This window comes from Cetorhinus maximus, chromosome 5 (assembly GCF_964194155.1).
Source record: "Cetorhinus maximus chromosome 5, sCetMax3.hap1.1, whole genome shotgun sequence".
Classification (NCBI taxonomy): Eukaryota; Metazoa; Chordata; class Chondrichthyes; order Lamniformes; family Cetorhinidae; genus Cetorhinus; species Cetorhinus maximus.
The window spans coordinates 86,852,814-86,872,462 of NC_135883.1; the positions used below are offsets into that span (position 1 = coordinate 86,852,814).

Consider the following 19,649-nt stretch of genomic DNA (forward strand, 5'->3'; position numbering starts at 1 on the left):
CTCTAGCTGCTGTTGCAATATAGATACCGCTTTTGGAGCAAGGAAATCCCATGTTATACTGCTAACTGTGCCTCACTTTAAAAAGTGGGACAAAAGATCTCTGTGTACATGTGTACAGAGAGTACTGGTCCCCAATGTGGTACTGGAACCATATAAGACGTCCACTTCATTCCTAGGAAAGGCTCAGACTGTTGAGACAAATTAACTTGCAAGTTTTATTGAACAAATATGAGATTACAAGCAAGCAGATATATCTATTATACGCACAGGTAGAATATCCATCAGGATCCAGGAGTGTGATCAACTTAGACTATTTCTGATTAGAAGTATCCCACTGAAGAGATTTGCAGACTATTTTTATACCTTTTCTATAACACACCTACTTTTGGTCACAATATTATGTGGCTCTTGTACCATGTGCTATTCCTATGTCTGGAAACTGACTCAAATCCGATCTTTCTTGGGCTGCAGTATATCACCTCACTTGTTTGCACAATGGAGGTCTTGTGGCATAGGTTCAAGACCCACTTCATGGTTTAATGGCTGTGGAAGGTGTGTCCATAATGTGGTCAAACAAGTGGATTATCAGCCTATAAGTCCTTCCAAAATGCCTGATAACAGGTGATAAGAGCAGGAGAGTTTCCTGGTTGGTCATAGTGCAGAAGGCAATGGCAAACCACTGCAGTACTTTTTCAAGCATAATCATGGACCAACCCAATGGAAGCCCATGGTCCATGTTTTAGGGCATGGTACCTGGAGGAAAAGGAGTCTACACAGCACCATGAGAAAGGTGGCTTCATCACTAGCCTCCGATCCTGGGTTACTTCATCTTGTTTTCTCAGTGCTTTTTCACTATATTTTTGTACTCATGGTAACACCCCCCATTTAACTATCTTGAACTTACACATTTATTTAAGAGACTATTTTTGAAGCCCAGTTCTAGATGAAGACACATCATCACTTGTGCACCAGCTGTCTTATCCTACTCAGGCTGCCTATTCTTCACAGTGGGTACTCTCTCTCTCTAACTCCTGACATAAGTTAACCCGCGTCACTCTTTTCCCCATAGCAGGCTATTAATATGCTAAATTACATGCATAACCCTAACCCTAACCCTAACCCTAATGCTACACCCACCCACTAACTTTTAATGCTATGGGAATACAGACAGGAACATTAGCTCCCATTATATCCCAAGAGCAACAAAGTAGAAAATCTCCCATATTGGGCAGGATTTTTCAGTCGGTGTGTGGGGGGCGGGCCCGACACACTGATGTGTAAAATGACACACGATGACGTCGAGCATGCGTCCCGACGTCAACGCGCTGTCTCGCGTTATTTCGTTCGGCAGGTGCATGCCAGAGTCAGCTGCGCGCCCGCCAATATGTAAACAGCCTGTTAAGGCAATTAAGGGAGTCATTGATGTAATTGTTAATGCTGCCCGTCCAGTCTTAAGGTTGGCGGGTATGCGAAAAGGCCAAGCGGCCTTCACATTTTTTAGGAAACCTCATCCACGAGCGGAATGAGGTTTCCTAAAACTTTTATTAATTAAATAAAAAAATTTACGAAGTATAAATACATGTCCAATCCACAGCCACATGAGGGGACATGTTTAAAAAAATTTTTAATCCATTTGTTTAATATTTACATTAGCAATTCAATCTCCCTGAGGCAGCTCTGTGCCTCAGGGAGATTGAAGCGCTCTTTCACGCGCATGCACTGGCCCCACTGGTCCAGACTCTCTCTCTTCCCCCAGCTTGCACAGGTAACGTTGAATGCTATGGCTCGCGTCTTAACTGGGCGGGCCTTAATTGGCCCACCCGTGTAAAATGGCGGCGCAGAGCCAACCACGAGCGGCGATTGGCTCCGTGACTGCACCCGCCTACTCCCACCAAGCCAGCCCACCGACTGAAAAATTCAGGCCATTGTTTTTCTTACAACCTATTAAAGAGTCAACACTGAGTTCATCAACACTAAGTTCATAAAGTTCCCATGAAGTTCGATGAACAATCTGGGCCTTTTTAAACATTGCTTTTCAATGTTCTGTAATTATCTTCCACCTGGTGTGAAGGCCAAGAGTTGTGAGACTACCTGCTAAAGGTGCTCTCACACCCCGCATCTTCAGTGCACTAAGAGGGATCGGGACCAGATACATAAGCTGTTGTTTTCATGTCAATGTGCATAAGAAACTGGAAAAGACATAAGCCTTTGTTAAATGGTTTATGTATATATTCGAATTGTCGAACATTAACAAACATGTTGGGCTATGTCAGGCGGGCAGGCAGAAGCGGGCGGGGGCGGACGCGGAGCCGATTGCCACCCGCGATTGGTTGTGCGACACCATTTCATGTGGGCGGGCCAATTAAGGCCCACCCAGCGTAATGCGCATTCCGTAGCACTGCCTGTGCGGGTGGTGGGAGGAGGGAGAATCAGGGCCTGAGGCATGGAGCTGCCTCGGGGGATTGAATGGGCAATAAAAGTTTGTAAAAATTCAAGTAAAAAATTATTTAAATACGTCCCCTCATGTGATAGTGTCACATGAGCTGGGACATGTTTGTAAATTTCACCAAATTTATTTATTAATTTTATAAATCCTTCAGGAAACCTTATCCCGCCCGTGGATGAGGTTTTCTGGAAAACAGAAAGGCCGCTTGGGCTCTTCGTCTACCCGCCAACCTAAAGGTTGGACACGCAGCGGTGTTAATGATGTTAATTGACTTTCTTAATGGCCTTTGACAATTCGGCGGGCGCCGGACGCAATATCAAAATGACGTGCGATGACGTGAGTATGCACGCCTGACATCACCCTGTGTCATTTTGTGCATCGGTGTGTCAGGCCGGTCCCCGCATGCCAACGGCAAAACTCTGGCCGTTTTTCCAAATAAAAGCCTATCTATTTTCTATCTCCAATACAAATTTCTTCTTACGCTTTGAGCACAACAAAAGTGACATGTTCCTATTTCAAAATCTTTGAAAATTTAACATGATAAATAATAGTTGACTTCTTGTTTAATTTAAAGAATCTAAAATGGACATGATGGAATAGATTTTTTTCAATTATTTTCAATTATTCTTTTCTGAGGAGAATGAATTGAAGTGGTGAGCTGTACTTGTTTTGCATGTTTTGCACATAAAATGTAAAAATGTAATTATGGTTTGGAATTTTAATCTTTACTGTGTCAAGGTAGTTGTTAACGTTTAATGTTTTATTTTGTCAGATGATAATTGATATGCGTAGAGTTTCCATACTTTAATATAGTCTATGCTTGTTGGCACCAGATAACTATACTGACTCATTATGTTTTTTTTCCGGATTTAGCTGAAATTGAACCTCACACAAAAAAGAAAGGTGCGTGATATATAGAATCAAACTGTCCATGTATACTCACAGCGTAATTACAAGGAATTAAGGAAGAATTTATAAAAAATTGTCAAGTCTTGCCAGCTAAAATTAAGAATTTTGTTAGTACAGCTGGCTTCCTAGGCAGATTAGCACAGCACTAGTTATTCGATATGTTGTCTTTATGGTGGACTTCAGATTTAAATGCCTGTTGTGGGCAATAATTACTTTAACAAACCTAATGCATAATTTCAGTGCCTTAGCATCCATAAGCCTCACTTACTGGCCAGAACGCCATTTTTTATTATTCTTTCATGGTTGGTTGGCGTTGCTGCCTAGACTAACATTTATTGCCCGTCCCTAATAACCCTTGAAGAGGTGGTGATGAACCATCTTCCTGAACCACTGCAGTCCATGTAGTGTAGGTACACCAACAGTGCTGTTAGGGAGTTACAGGATTTTGACCCAGTGATAGTGAAGGAGTGACCAAAAAGTTCCAAGCCAGGATGGTGAGTGACTTGAAGGGGAACTTGAAGTTGGTGGTGCTCCCATGCATTTGCTGCTCTTGGCCTTCCATGTGGTAGAGGTCGAGTGTTAGGAAGCTGCTGTCGAATGATCCTTGGTACAATCCCAATGCACTGCTATTGAACGCATGGATAGTACAGATGCTCAGTGAAATGAGAATTTTCAGGCTGTAATTATTTATATTATATAATGCACTGAACAAATTTCCTATACTTTGAATATTTAAACTGAGAAAGAGTGAAACAGTTGCACCATAGAAAAATGGTGAATCATAATGCAGTCTGTTCCACTTTAAAGCCTGTAATATTATTTATAAATATAGTTTATTTCAAAATCTGTGTCGCTTGGAAGAGATAGATAAATTAACCCTTACATTTTATTTTGTTTATTCAGATTAAATTTAAAATATTATTTTGCATTTCAGCAGAAATATTGCATACATATAGCTACATATTAACAACTGGCATTCAATGTGTCAGTAATGTCAGCAATGATTGGTTTCAGTGGCAAGCTACACACTAAAAATGAGTTCCAATTAAAATTCAAATCCCACAACTTATATTTTTGGCACTTAATATTTAGACTCCAATTGCCATTTTGGTTGGATCTGGGTGCAGCGCATGGCCTGCACATTCTGACCAGCATCTGTACAGTTGAATGAGATCCCATTTGTGAATTCCTCTTCATTGTTGTGGGACTGGGAGAAGCCCAAATGTTGCCTCCAGCCCTGACTTTGCAGAGGCCAAGTGATGGTGGGATGGTCAATTTCCAGCCTTGGCCTGTCCGCCTGTTGCAAATGATGCTCAGCTTTAATGGACTAGGTCTCTCTGCGGGATTATTGAGTGTTGCATTGGCCAGCTGCCAAGAGACTGACCTGGAGGTAAATTTAGCCCTACATCTCAATATCTGTGAACATTTCTGATGCTCACCACTAGTAGCATACCAAAACAGGCTGCTATGATCTTCATCTCAGTTTGGAATGACTCCATGGGAATCCAACATTACCTGAAAGGCAAATATTTGTAAGCAACTAAACATGGCGAATATGAAGAACACAGTAAATGTAAGAAAAAAGATCAAAACAGAAAGAGTCATTGGTGCAGGGTTAAACACAAATTGAGTTCAGTGCTATATTATGAAACTGTCCTAGTGGGATGAAATATTTATCTTCTGCATTGAAGTAAGTTATATTGGGTGAGATTTTATTGGCAACGACAAAGCCCTGATGTTGGAATGTAAGTGTGTGGCGGGGCTGCTCAGACGGGGAGGGGGTGGAGGAAGTGAGAAAGCATTGTAATCAGGCCATCCAATTATCGAATGGCAGGCGAGGGAGGCGGCCAATTAATGAAGGTGGGCACGCCTTCCATGCTGCCAGCCCTGTTAAAGGGTAGTGCTGCTAAGACAGCAAGAAGAATGCAAGGGTGCCTATATTTTGAGGCTCCTTTGCAGGGGTGGCAGAGATTTGTTTCATTTGCTGGGGCCAAGCAGGCAGGTCCCCTTGATCACAAGGACAGAAGAAATTAGAGCAGGCATAGATCATAGGTCGAGCCTGCTCAGCCATTCAATCCGATCGTGGATGGTCATGGGCTTCAACACCACTTTCCCACACGCTCCCTATATCCCTAGATTCCCTGAGAGACCAAAAATCTGTCTTTCCCAGCCTCATGGAGCATCCGCAACTCTCTGGGGAAGAGAATTCCAAAGATTCACAACCCTTCGAGTGAAGTAATTTCTCCTCATTTCTTTTTTTTAATTCATGCATAGGATGTGGGTGCCGTTGGCTAGGCCAGCATTTATTGCCCACCCCTAATTGCTCTTGATAAATCGGTGATGTGCTGCTTTCTCGAACCGCTGCAGCCCATGTGTTATAGGAAGGAGTGCTATTATGGAAGGAGTTACAAGATTTTGACCCAGCGACAGTGAAGGAACAATGATCTTGTTCCAAGTCAGAATGGGTATGACTTGGAGGGTAACTTGGAGGTGATGGTGTTTCCATGCATCGGCTGCCCTTGTCCTTCTAGGTGGTAGAGGTCGCTGGCTTGGAAGGTGCTGTCAAAGAAGCCTTGGTGAGTTGCTGCAGTGCATCTTGTAGATGGTACACAGTGCTACCACTGTCCTTCTGTGGTCGAGGGCGTGGATGTTGAAGGTGGTGGATGGAGTGCCAATCAAGCGGGCTGCTTTGTCCTGGATGGTGCCGAGTTCTTGAATGTTGTTGGAGCTGCATTCATCTAGGTAAGTGGAGAGTGTTCCATCATACCCCTGACTGGTGCCTTTAGATGGTGGACAGGCTTTGGGAAGTCAGGAGGTAAGTTACTCTCCACAGAATTCCCAGCCTTTAATCTACTCTTGTAGTCACAGTATTTATATGGTTAGTCCAGTTCAGTTTCTGGCCAATGGTAACATCCGGGATGTTGATAGTGGGGTAGTCAGCGATAGTAATGCCATTGAATATCAAGGGGAGATGGTTAGATTCACTCTTGCTGGAGATGGTCATTGCTTGGCACTTGTGTGGCGCAAAAGTTACTTGCTACTATCAGCCCAAACCTGAATATTGTCCAGGTCTTGCTGCATATGGACACGGACTGCTTCATTATCTGAGGAGCTGAGAATGGTGCTGAACATTGTGCAATCATCTGTGAACATCCTCACTTCTGACTTTATGATGGAAGGAATGTCATCGTTGAAGCAGCTGAAGATGGTTGGGCCAAGGACACTACCCTGAGGAACTCCTGCAGCAATGTCCTGAAGCTGAGATGATTGACCTCCAACAAACCACAAACATGTGCTAGGTATGACTCCAACCAGCGGAGAGTTTTCCCTCTGATTCCGAATGACTTCAGTTTTGCTAGGGCTCCTTGCTGTCACACTCAGTCAAATGTGGTCTTGATGTCAAGGGCAGTCACTCTCACCTCACCTCTGGAATCAGCTCTTCTGTCCGTGTTTGGACCAAGGCTGTAATGAGGTCAGGAGCTGAGTGGCCTTGGTGGTACCCAAACTAAGCATCGGTGAGCAGATTATTGCTGAGTAATTGCCATTTGATAGCGCTGTTGGTGGCCCTTTCCATTACTTTACTAATGACCGAGTGTAGGCTGATGGAGTGGTAATTGGCTGGGTAGGATTTGTCCTGGTTTTTGTGTATAGGACATACCTGGGCAATTTTCCACATAGCTAGGTATACGCCAGTGTTGTGTCTGTACTGGAACAGCTTGGCTAGGAGTGCAGCAAGTTCTGGAGCACAAGTCTTCAGTACTGTTGCCGGAATATTGTCAGGGCCCATAATCTTTGTAGTATCCAGTGCCTTCAGCTGTTTCTTGATGATATGTAGATCGAATTGAATTGGCTGAAAGCTGGCATCTCTGATGCTGGGGACCTCAGGAGGAGGCCGAGATGGATCATGCACTCAGCACCTCTGGCTGAAGATGGCTACAAATGCTTCAGCATTGTCTTTTGCATTGATGTGCTGGACTCTCCCATCATTGAGGATGGAGTAGTTATTTGTGGAGCCCCCTCCTCCAGTTAATTGCTTAATTGTCCACTACCATTTATGACCGAATGTATCAGGACTCGATCTGATCTGTTGGCAGTGGGACCACTTAGCTCTGTCTATCACATGCTGTGTCCGTTGTTTGGCATGCAAGTAGCCCTGTGTTGTAGCTTCACTAGGTTGACACCTCATTTTTAGGTATGCCTGATGTTGCTCCTAACATGCCCTCCTGCACTCTCCATTGAACCAGGGTTGATCCCCTGGCTTGATGGTAATGGGAGAATTGGAGATATAGCAGGTAAAAAGGTTACAGATTGTGTTTGAGTACAATCCTGCTGCTATTGATGACCCACTGCCCCTCATGGATGCCCAGTTTTGAGTTGCTAGATCTTTTCGAAATCCATCCACTGTGATAGTGCCACACGACATGATGGAGGGTATCCTCAATGTGAAATGGCCTTCGTCTCCACAAGGAGTATGCGGTGGTCACTCCTACCATGGATAAATATATCTGGGATGGGTAGATTGGCGAGGATGAGGTCAAGTAGTTTTTTCCCTCTTGTTGGTTCCCTCAGCACCTGTTGAAGACCCAGTTTAGCAGCTATGTCCTTTAGGACTTGGCCAGCTTTGTTTGTTTTGGTACTACCAAGCCAATCTTAGTGATGGGTATTGACGTTCCCCACCCAGAGCTCATTCTACACCCTTGCCACCCTCAGTGCTTCTTCCAAGTGGTGTTCAACAAGAGTAATGATTCATCAGTTGATGGGGGGACAGTAAGTCCAGCAGGAGGTTCCTCGCCCATGTTTGACCTGATGTCATGTGACTTCATGAGGTCCACGGTTGATGTTGAGGACTCCCAGGGCAACCCACTCCTGAATGCATACCAAAATTGGAGCCCGGCTCCCTATTTAAATAAATAACCAAGAGTCAAATGAACTTGTTCACAAGCCATTGACCTCGATAATACGCTGCTTGTTGTAAAGGTTGTTTGATGTCTCACTAAGAGGTCTAGAGGCTTGTATGGTTGAACATAAACCATTTATTGGTAATTCATAACGATATCTATCTCCAAGGTGCAGCCCTGCATGGGTGCTGTCTCCATGCCAGCTCCTTCCAGACTCTACTACACAAAGTCTGCTATCATGTGACTCTTTACATCACTAAGTGGACGGTGCTGTTTCCCCAGTCCTACATTAACCCTTGATCTGCCTGAACACCCTTATACTACACTGCCCACGCCATAATATGGTTGACATGGGCAGTTGGGTGGGAGTGGGCAAGCTGCTTTTTGAAAAAGTAGTTTTCAAAAGGAGGGAAGGAAGGGGGCTTACTATTTTCAGGGGGTGCCCTTTGCGCATCAAGGGCAGCCCCCTTAAGATAGTACTCCCCTTTTTTCCTATCCACCTGCTCTATAAAACACACCATCCCCACGCCCTCGTCCCCTCTCCTTAAGCTGCCCAAACCCTCCTTGCCCAAGACCCTGGACTGACCCAGCTTTGGGATTCGGGGCCTTCTTCTTGGGCCTGCTTGCTATCCCAGCAGTGCCCGGTAATGTGCTCTTGGTGCTGCCAGGACTGAGAAACTGCTGGCCAATCTGATTGATTACAACTCTTAAGGGTGGGACTTCCTCCCCTCTGAGGGGCAGAAGTCTCACACTGCCCCAATTTAGCCAGCCTGCGGTGCATTATGGCTGCAGGGCGGGCTGGTGTGGAGTGGGTTGGCTCCACTTCTACTTTGCCTCTGGTGGTTGTGGGGAGGGGCGATCCGTCCACTCCCCACCCTCCTTAAAATACTGCCTGTAGTCTCACCAAAATCCTGTGCAATTGTAGCAATGCTTCTTTACTCCTGTAATATACTAAAGGCCAACATGCCATTTACCTTCGTAATTGTTTGCTATATATGCATGTTAATTTTCTGCCTTTGACCTACTCACAATGTCTCTGACCTCCCCCACCCGAGGCCCCCAATCCCTCACCCAAAGGCCTTTAATCTCCCTTCTTCCCCCACTCCCCAATCAAGTATGTAACTTTTCCCACCCTAGCCTTTGACCTAATTTCTTCCAGTGTCACGAGAGGACTCAATTCCCCCCTAAACCTCCAACCTGTGGTACTTTTTGGTGGGAAGAATGAGGAATTGCAAGATAAAATAAAAGGTGCAATTCTAAAAGAAATGCATGAACATAAAGACCCGGCGGTGTATGAGCACAACTGTCATTGCCCTGCAGCTATTCAACAGCTGAATATGCCTGCTCGTTCTGGGAACGTTCTCTCCATTGCCAAGAAAATGGTTCCTGTCCTCAACACAAGCTATTACTGACTGCCTGAAACCTACTAAAGTGGATGACCTATACCTGCTTACTGCTATTGCTTGACCCGCCATAAGGAGGCAAGTTACATCAAGAGTAGTCTGGACAAAGTAGACTTGTGACATTCATCATCCTTGCAAGGTGCCAGCAACAACGAGGTTCAAGTCAAGGGGCAGCTTCTTACATACTGTTCAGCCTCTAGACTGTAACCCCCACAGCAGCTGCCTTGCTGATTGGTCAAAACATCTACAGATGAAGGTGCATGAGTTGTCTAATGATCCCAAGGAATTCCTCCCCCCAAGAACCAGCAAAACATGGCCCACTTGGCTGTGTCTCTATCACCTCAGGACTAGTGTCAGCCACTGCAAGATCCTTATGCAGAAATGGGGATACAGTCCAATGAATTCTGTCAATTGTGATTGTGGAGAAGCATTTCAAATGATGAAACATCTCCTAGAATGCCCTCTATTACCAAAGCCATGCAGCCCTGAAGGTCTTAAACTCTTGAGGCAGCGCCTGCATGTAAAGTGGCAAACAGCTGGCCTCACGAACATATGAATTAGGAGCAGGAGTAGGCCACTCAAGCCTGCTCTACCATTCAGTAAGATCATGACTGATCTGATTGTAATCCACATTCCCATCTACCCCCAATAACTTTCACCCCCTTGCCTATCAAGAATCTATCTAGCGCTGCCTTAAAAATATTCAATGACTCTGCCTCCAGTGCCTTTTGAGGAAGAGTTCCAAAGACTCATGACACTTTGAGAGAAAAATTTCTCCTCATTTTTGTCTTAAGTGGGCAACACCTTATTTTTAAACTGTGACCTCTAATTCTAGATTCTCCCACAAGAGGAAACATCCTTCCCACATCCACCCTGTCAAGATTCCTCTGGATCTTATGGCAATAAATTTCTCATCAGCGAGCGGGGGGTGGGGCCCACTCACCGACGTGTAAAATGACGTGGAATGACGTCGGGTGGAATTTGCATTTTCTGGTAGGCGGGGGCGCAGCCGAGTCAGCTGTGCGCCTGCCGACCTGTCAACGGCCTATTTAGGCCATTCAAAAAACAATTAAGCTCATTAGTGGCCCTGCCTGTCCAACCTTAAAGTTGGCGGGCAGGTCGGGTGCGCTGGCGGCCATCTGAAAAAGCATGAAACCTCATCCACAGGCAGGATGAGGTTTCAAAGCTGAATCAAAAAATTAAGAGACACTTTCAATTAACGTTATGTCCATGTCCCAACTCATGTGACATTGTCACATGAGGGGACATGGATGGTGAATGAAATTTTTACTGCAGTATCTTTTTTACTTTGGCAACCGATCTCCCTGAGGCACCACTTAGCATGCGTGAAGGAGCGCCCTTCCAATTTTAGGTGCCCCCCCACCCACACACAGGAAGCGCATAGGGCATCCCTGTGGACATCACGCTGGGCGGGCCTTAATTGGCCCACACACTAAAAATGGCCATGCCGCCCCTGCCCCGATCGGGGCGCCGATCGGAGGGCTGCCCGCCCATGCCCACCCCTGCACTTCCGCCCCAACAGGGGGAAAATTTTGCCCTATATGTTTCAATTAAATCACCTCTTACCATTCTAAACTCCAGCAAATACAAGCCTAGCCTGTCCAAACTTTCCTCATAACACAACTCGCTCATTCCAGGTATTAGTCTAGTAAACCTTCTCTGAATTGCTTCCAATGCATTTACATCCTTCCTTAAATAAGACAACCAATACTGTACACAGTACTTCAGATGTGGTCTCATCAATGCCCTGCATGACGGAAGCATAACCTCTCTACTTTTGTATTCAGTTTCCCGCACAATAAACAATAACATTCTATTAGCTTTCCTAATTATCTGCTGTACCTGCATATGAACTTTTTGCGGTTCATGCACTAGGAAACCCAGATCCCTCTGCATCTCAGGGCTCTGCAATTTCTCACCATTTAGAAAATATGCATCTTTTTTATTGTTCCTGCCAAAATAGATAATTTCACATTTTCCCACATTATACTCAATTTGCCATATCTTTTCCCACTCATTTAACCTCTCTATGTCCCTTTTTGGCCTCCTTTTGTTCTCTTCACAGCTTACATTCCTACTTATCTTTGTGTCATCAGCAAATTTAGCAACCATATCTTCCCTTTATCCAAGTCATTTATCTAAACTGTAAAAAGTTGAGGTCCCACCACTAATCCCTGTGGCATACCACTCATTACATCTTGCCAACCAGAAATTGACCCTTTTATGTCTACTCTCTGTTCCCTGTTAGCTAGCCAATCTTCCATGTCAATATGTTACCCCCTACACCATGAGCTTTCTGCAGTAACATTTGATGTGCTGCCTTATGAAATGCCTTCTGGAAATTTAAGTACAGTACATAAAGATTATCTACAACACATGTTACTTCTTCAAAGGCTCCAATAAATTGGTTAGACATTATTTCCCGCTCACAAAACCATGTTGACTCTTCCTGCCATAGCTGTCTTTACTAATAGCTTCTAATATTTTCTCTATGACAGACGTTAAGTTTCCTGCTTTCTGTCTCCCTCCCTTTTTGAATAAAGGAGTTACAGTTGCTATTTTCCAATCTAATGGAACCTTCCCTGAATCTAGAGTGTTTTGGAAAATTAACACCATTGCATCAACTATCTCACTAGCCACTTATTTTAAGATCCTAGGATGAAGTCCATCAGGACCCAGGGATTTGTCATTCCACAGCTCCAACAATTTGCTCAGCAACACTTCCCTGGTGATTGTAATTTTCTTGAGCTCCTTCCTTCCTTCCAATTCCTAATTTACAACTATTTCTGGAGTGTTACTTACGTCCTCTATGGTGAAGACCGATACAAAATACCTGTTCAATTCATCTGCCAGCTCCTTATTTTCTATTATTAATTCCCAGACTCAGTCTCTACGGGACCAAAGCTTACTTTGTTGACTCTTTTCTTTTTTAAATATCTGTAGAAATTCTCACTATCTGACTTTATATTTCTAGCTAGTTTTCTCTCGAGCTCTAATATTTCACTCCATATTAGACTTTTAGACATTCTTTGCTGTTTTTTATATTCTGTCCAATCTTCTGACTTGCTACCCACCTTTGCGCAATTGTATTCTTTTTCTTTAAGTTTGATACAGTCTTTAAATTTTTAGTTAACCACAGATGGTGGGTCCTCCCCTTGGAATTTTTGTTGGAATATGCCTATTCTGTGTATCATGAGATATCTCCTTAAATGTCTGCCACTGCATCTCCATTGACTTACCCCTTAACCTAATTTGCCAGTTACTTTAGCTAGCTCTGCTTTCATGCCCTCATAATTGGCCTCATTTAAGTTTAAAATACTAGTTTTAGACCCACACTTTGCTCCCTCAAACTTAATGTAAAATTCAATATTACGATGGCTGCTACCTAGAGGCACCTTCACTGTGAGGTCATTAATTAATCCTATCTTGTTGCACAATACCAGGTCAAGTATAACCTGCTCTGTGGTTGACGCCAGAACGTGCTTTTCTAAGAAACTACTGTGAAAACATTCTATGATTAGGCGACGTTTGCTTTTCTGATTTTTCCAGACTATGGCCAGAATTTTACGGCAGTGGGATTTTACATTCCTGCTGAAGTCAATAGGGTTTATAATGGCTCGCTGCAAGCACACGTGATCGGCAGACCTAGGAGTGGTCAGGAAACGGGGCCAAGACCACGATAGCTATGGGCTTAATTTTACGTCCCGTGGGCAGGCACGCGCCCGACCTGATCAGGCTTAAAATCATCAAAAAGACGTCGGGTGAGCATCCCGATATCATCACGCACTCGCACAATATTTCACTCAGTGGGTGTGCGCAAAAGTTGGAAGCGCGCCCGCTGACAATTAAGAGGGCAATTAAGCACATTAAGGGCGCAATTGTCTCCAATTTTTCATGGCCCATCCAACCTCACAGCTGGCAGACAGGCAAATCGGCCAGGTGGCCTTTATATTTTTCATCAAACCTCATCCAAGGGCGGGATGAAATTTCCGTGATGAAATAAAATAAAAATAAATATCTGTGGACTGCATTTTTATCGGCTGTATGTTCAGGTGCTGGATTGTGATGCATGGACATATTTTGCAGCTTTTTAAAGCTTTATTTGAGCATTTTCAGATCTTCAGCTGTCTGCCTTCAGAGAGCTTTCTCGCAGTGCTCATCTGCGCCCGTGGAAACATCATCATCCCAACTCTTCCCACCCCCACCCCGGCAGCTCTGAGATTTTCAGCATGTGTTTCACACTGGCTGGCCATTAATTGGCTAGTCCAAACAGAGAATCTGTTTGCGATATGATCATAGTATACTGGAAACCCCAATTTCTGGGTTTTCTTCAGGCTACTGGGACCCCCTATCACTCAACAGGTCAAAAAGTTAAAATCTCCCCTCCCCCGTAGATTTGTTTATAGGCTTTGATTTTTTTTTAATGATTCCATACTTCAGTGTTCCATTGTTCCCTGAAATTGGCCCTCATTGAACTTATTTTATTCCTGCAAAACAAGAGCAATGAGGTCTGATTTCTACTCCTTGGTATCAATTGTCTGATAGCTTAGAGAAACTCACTCAGGCCTCGAAGTTGTGTAAGTTGCATATTTATGATCTGTGGAATAAATCTTTTTGAGCCTATCGGGGATAGCACCCTACAGCTGAATGGAGTTTATTAGAAACCAGTTATCAATCTTTGGAGATTATAAATCTAGTTAATCAGTTCTTCTGTGCTGAATTTTAGGGGGCCCTATTCCCCCAGCTAAAAAGTCAGGGGGTAGGGGGAAGCCCATCCAGCTGAAGAGTGGCTACCTGGAATCCATTGGATGGCTGATTGGCCACTAACAGATTGGAGGCAGGATTTCTGCCCCTCAGAGACAGAAAGTCCTGCCTCAGAAACCTGCTGGTCAATCAGCGGCTAGCAGCTGTCCAGTGCTGGCAGTGCAGCCAGTGCAGTGGCCACTGCCAGTACTGCACTCTGGCAATGAGGAGGAGAGTTGCTATGTATCTCATTGCTCATGTTTGGGGGTCTCGCTGGGTGCCAAGCTGACAGGCCCTGGCGAGGGGCGTGAGGGTCAGGGTTTGAGACGCATGGGGAGAGGGGAACCTGGAGATGGGGTAATATCTTGGTAGGGGACTTATGATGGGCCGAGACGACCCCTTAAGGAGTGACAACCCCCATTGCAGGCTGGCTGCTTGGCATGGATCTTTCTTGCTGCCAGTTAAATCCCAGTGGCAGCAAGATGAGGTACTTAAGTGGAGGGCCTCAATTGGTCCATTGGCAGGCAGGCATCCTGACGCCATTCTCACCACTAGTAAAATTGTGGTGGGGACAGGAGCGAGTGGGTAGGCAGCAGGTAGATTGCCTGCTGGATTTATGCTCATCCACCACCTTCAAACCCACTGGCAGGGGAATGTAGAATCCGGCCCTCTGTTTCTTGTAATTCAAACAGTAGTGATTTCCTTTGCTCCATAGTTTTCTTGTGCCTCCTTTACCTCTGAGGACATTATAGATCTTCCGGGGATAAATAGTTACCCAACTGACAAAGATGATTTTCTTTAAAACAATTGAACGCTCTAATTACCTCTACTTGACCTAATTGTATATATTTGCATATGTTTAATTGTAAATCTTCATTGTGGAATGTAACTGATACTTACTTATTTTCCTTTTATTTAACCCATTATAGGAGTTCTTCACCCCCCAGCTAAACGAAAAGGTTGGTATTTTCAGTGTAGAAATAATTAATCGTGTTGATGCAAATTCAGCTTCTGGTCTGGGCTGAACTGACCTCAGTTGACCACATATTGGGCTGGTACAGTTGATATCAGTGTCCCATGGCTCATGATTTGTATCTATTAATCCTTGCTGGATTTGGGTAGAAATAAGTTAAATTGCAACATTTCAACATGCTTTTGTTTGTTTTTTTTAAAAGTCTATATCAATACACTTTTGTTTGAAACAACATTTAAGTATAACCCATTTCCAAATGTTTTCTGTGCAAAATGTGGTATATACTCTTTCTCCATGATCCCTTATATCTCTACATCTAAATACCACTATTAAATGATTGATTTTGCATCAAAAGCCTTCTGGAGCAATATATTTAATATTTTCTGAGCATTTTGGGATGTAACTGTATTAGGTTCATTGTCAGTTCTGAAATAAATATGCAAGGAACAAACATGCTAACTGGTTTGCCTGTAATTGGACCCCATTAACATTATCTGACTGAGCTGCCAGCATATCGTGCCTCTACAGGCAGCTCTTCTATATTTTAAAAAAATGAGTATTGAGCCATTTGTCTGTCTGGTAGCAAGCCTAAAGTATTGTAGATCATGTATAAGTCGACCCAGCGTATAGATGATCCAATTTTTTCGGTACCAAAATGGCCTATACTCGATGTATATGTCGACCCACACCCTCAATTTTTCAGTTAATAAATTCACGTTTAGGGCTACACTTGTGTTATAAGTCAGTGCATGGGATAAAGCAGGTGATATTGGCCCTGTTGCCAAGAAGGCGTATGGCAGTTTAAGACACGCCCACACAGAGCAGAACCACACATGATGACCAATGAACAGAAATGGTTCCTCCTGCACCACACCTGTGGTTCATGTTTTATATTTGGTGTTTAAGTCAACCGATGTTTTTGGATGGATTTTTTCGATGTTTCAAACGTTAACTTATACGTCGCGATCTGCAGTAAATACTGAAACTGAGGGTGTAATGGCAATGAGGAGGAGGAGTCCATTTCTCAAGTTACATTGATTGCTGAAGAATCCAAAGCACTCTGCTATGTCCAATTTCTCCTAAGGGGCATAAAATAAGAGTTAGACTGCTCATTTGCATATGTAACGGAACTAACACCCTTTTAGAAGCTTCCACGGATGCCCGATCAATGGTCTGATACAATATCAGCTCAGGTACCTTGGCTATCATTTAGTTGCAGGGTATTGGTCCCTGAAATTGGTCCACAGTGAGTTTATTTTATTCCCATAAAGCAGAATCAGTGAGGTCTGATCTCTACCCTTGGTGTCAATTCCCTGATAGCTGAGAGTAACTCACTCTGGCCTGGAGGTTGTACAATAAAGGACTAACATTAGAAGCACCTGATGCTGATGTAACTATGGTGCAATGTTGCATGGCTAAGTAACAGAGATCTGGAGGGACGGAGAAGTACAACCTCAAGTAGAGTTACTGAAATGTGTGTACTACAAACTACAGTCTTAAGTAGCTTTCTCAGGGAAACAGTCAAACCCTAAAGAACACCATCTGGACCCTGAATATTCAAGTCCGAACTTACTTGGCAGGGGAGAGACCATGATCATAGTTCTCCCAGGGCAAGGTTGTGAAGCGATGGCTATAGCCAGTCGAGCCACATACCATGGGGTACCTAACACCGTCCGAGTCACGGTGAAGGACAGCGAAGGAGGAGCACCCATGGATCGGGCCTTCTTCATCAAGCGGAATCTGTTGAAGGCATGTGGATTCGAAGCTGTGGAGATCTACTCCCTGCAGGACTTCCCCAGCACTGGATATTTCGATGTGACCTTCAGAAATGTTGCTGCCTGCGTCAAGTTCCTGAAGGTGTTCGAGGAGAAGAGAGACCTGCCAGAGATCAAGATCCTGACGGTGGAGCCGATCTTTGCTCTGCCGTCGCAACGGGACTGTGTGGTGACGGTGCATCTCTACAACCCCTACGCCCCTGTCGCCGACGTGCTCACCTTCCTCGCCAGGTACGTCGACAAGGTTGGGAGCTGCACTGAGGTTAGAGATGCCTTTGGGATTTGGACATGCAAACGCCAGGTTAAGGTCACGCTCAAGACCGACGGTAAGGGAGCCATCTTCCACCCTCCTTCCAGCTTCGCTATCGGGGGAAGCCGTGGCTACCTTGTCTACGCTGGGCAACCCAAACTTTGTCACTCATGTGGTAAGTCTGGTCATGTGGCGGCCAACTGCAGCACTGCCCTCTGCAAGAACGGCAAACAGGAAGGGCACCAGACAAAGGAATGCAAACAGACTAAGTGCTGCAACCTGTGTGGCAAGGCAGGTCACCTCTACAGGACCTGCCCCAAATACTGCCTCACTCATGCACAGGCAGTCAAAGCCAACAAGGGGGAAGCAGAGGAAATGCTTCGTGTCACTACAACCAAGGACACTTGCAACACTCCAACCACCATGGCCCACAGTAAGAACAACGGGACAAAGGAGGACAGGGAGAGAGACAAGGTAGAGGAAAAGATTGAGGCAGCAGAGAGCCAGTCAACAGCACTGCCCCCTGAACCTCTCACTCCTCAGGAGAGCGAATCAATGGAGGAGGAGGCAGCAGTGGAAAATCAGCTGGGGGAGTGGCAGCTGGTGAAGAGAGCCAAAAGGAAGAAGGGGCTAAGAAGGGACCAAGCCACTTCCCAGACAAGTGGCAAGAGGCGTCTCCCATCCGACAAGGATGACAAGGGCAGCTGCTCTTCAGACGAAGAAGTGCCAGGGCGGCACCCACAGAAGAAGCGGCAAAGCTCTAGGGAGTTGGAGGACGAGACACCCGAGCTCCAGAACATTGGAGACAATGAGGAGACCAGCGCACCCCAACTTTGCCCACAACCCAAAGAGGCCAGCGCACCCCAGCCACATGAATCTGGGAGCAGTGAGGCGCTCAGCGCACCCCAGCTCTGGGAAGCCGGGAGCAGCAATGCCCCAGAGGGGGAGAGAATTGGAGAAGCTTCTCCAACAAAGGACATTTTCAAATCCCGTTCTCTGCACGAACCCCCAGATGCCACCTGAGTGGAACATCTCCAATGGGGTGGTTCAGGACAGTTTCCTCAGACCATCCAAAGTGAGGCAATTTCTGCACACTGTGGGTATTAAGTAGCAGACCAAAGGTGTGGGACTCTCAGAGACAATAGTTTTGGTAAGAGAATAAATGCTTTAAAATGGGGGGTTCTCCCAGGACCGAGGGACTGGGAACTGTTTAGAGCCCCCGGGCTGTACAGCTCAAAATGAATGTCTGCAAATGATTGTAATTGATGCACCTCGTGATTCATGTTGTAAAAGTTGAACCTGATTGTACTTTTGTGATGGTGATTTTGAAATGGTTTGGAATGTTCTTGAAGATATTTTATGAATAAAGTATATTTTTGCAAAAAAAAAAATGATGAAACATGGGGAAAAATTTTCCCAACGTTGGGGGGGAAAGTGCGGGAGCGGGCGTGGGCAGGCGCGCCTCCGATCGGCACCCCCAATCGGGGGTGCACAGCCATTTTACGTGTGCGGGCCAATTAAGACCCGCTCAGCATGATGTCCGCCAGGAAGTGTTATGCACTCCCTGTGCGGGCGGGGGGGAATCCCCTCAGCCGGGAGTGCTGCCTCAGGGAGATCATCTCTGATTTAAAACTTTCACTAAACATGTTTAAAAATTTTTCCTGCTATGTCCCCTCATGTGATACTGGCCAGAATTTTCTGTTTGACGGGCGGGCGGGCCCGACCGACTTGGAGGCGGACGGGCAGCCGATTGCCACCGCCGAAACCGTCCGCGCTGCCATTTTCCGCAGGCGGGACAATTAAGGCCCGCCCAGCGGGTTAGCGACTCCCGTGGAGAACGGGAAAATAGTCGCGGGGGCGGGCGACTTCAGACCACCAGTTCCAATGGGGAGCCAGCAGCCTGTTTAAAGAGTGGCCAGGCAGCCTGCTTGAGGCAGTGCACCATGGCCACTCGGGGAGAGAGAGAGGCAGCTGTGGTTCCACAGGAGCATGAGCAGGAGGAAGGGGGGCAGGCTGCAGGAGAGGCCACTTGTGCCCCTTGATTCTCCGATGCATGCCTTGCTGTCCTCCTCCAAGAGGTTTTCAGACGTTGGCATGTGTTGTATCCGGAGGATGGGAGGAGGAGGGCCCCCCATGTCACCAGCCAGGCGTGGGAGGAGGTTGGTGAGGCTGTGAATGCCCATGATGATGTGTGGCGCACTGGCACCCAGTGCCGCAAAAGATTCAATGAT

The 19,649-nt window shown here is 45.5% G+C and overlaps 1 protein-coding gene across 1 annotated transcript in view; it reads left to right on the forward strand.

Moving 5' to 3' along the window:
• The window catches only part of trdn (triadin), a 565,816-nt gene that overhangs the window by 111,846 nt on the left and 434,321 nt on the right, over positions 1–19,649 (forward strand). The window contains exons 5-6 of the mRNA XM_078542852.1: positions 3,320–3,349; positions 15,350–15,379. Coding sequence (XP_078398978.1) covers positions 3,320–3,349; positions 15,350–15,379 — 60 coding nt within the window. The remainder of the gene's footprint in view (positions 1–3,319; positions 3,350–15,349; positions 15,380–19,649) is intronic.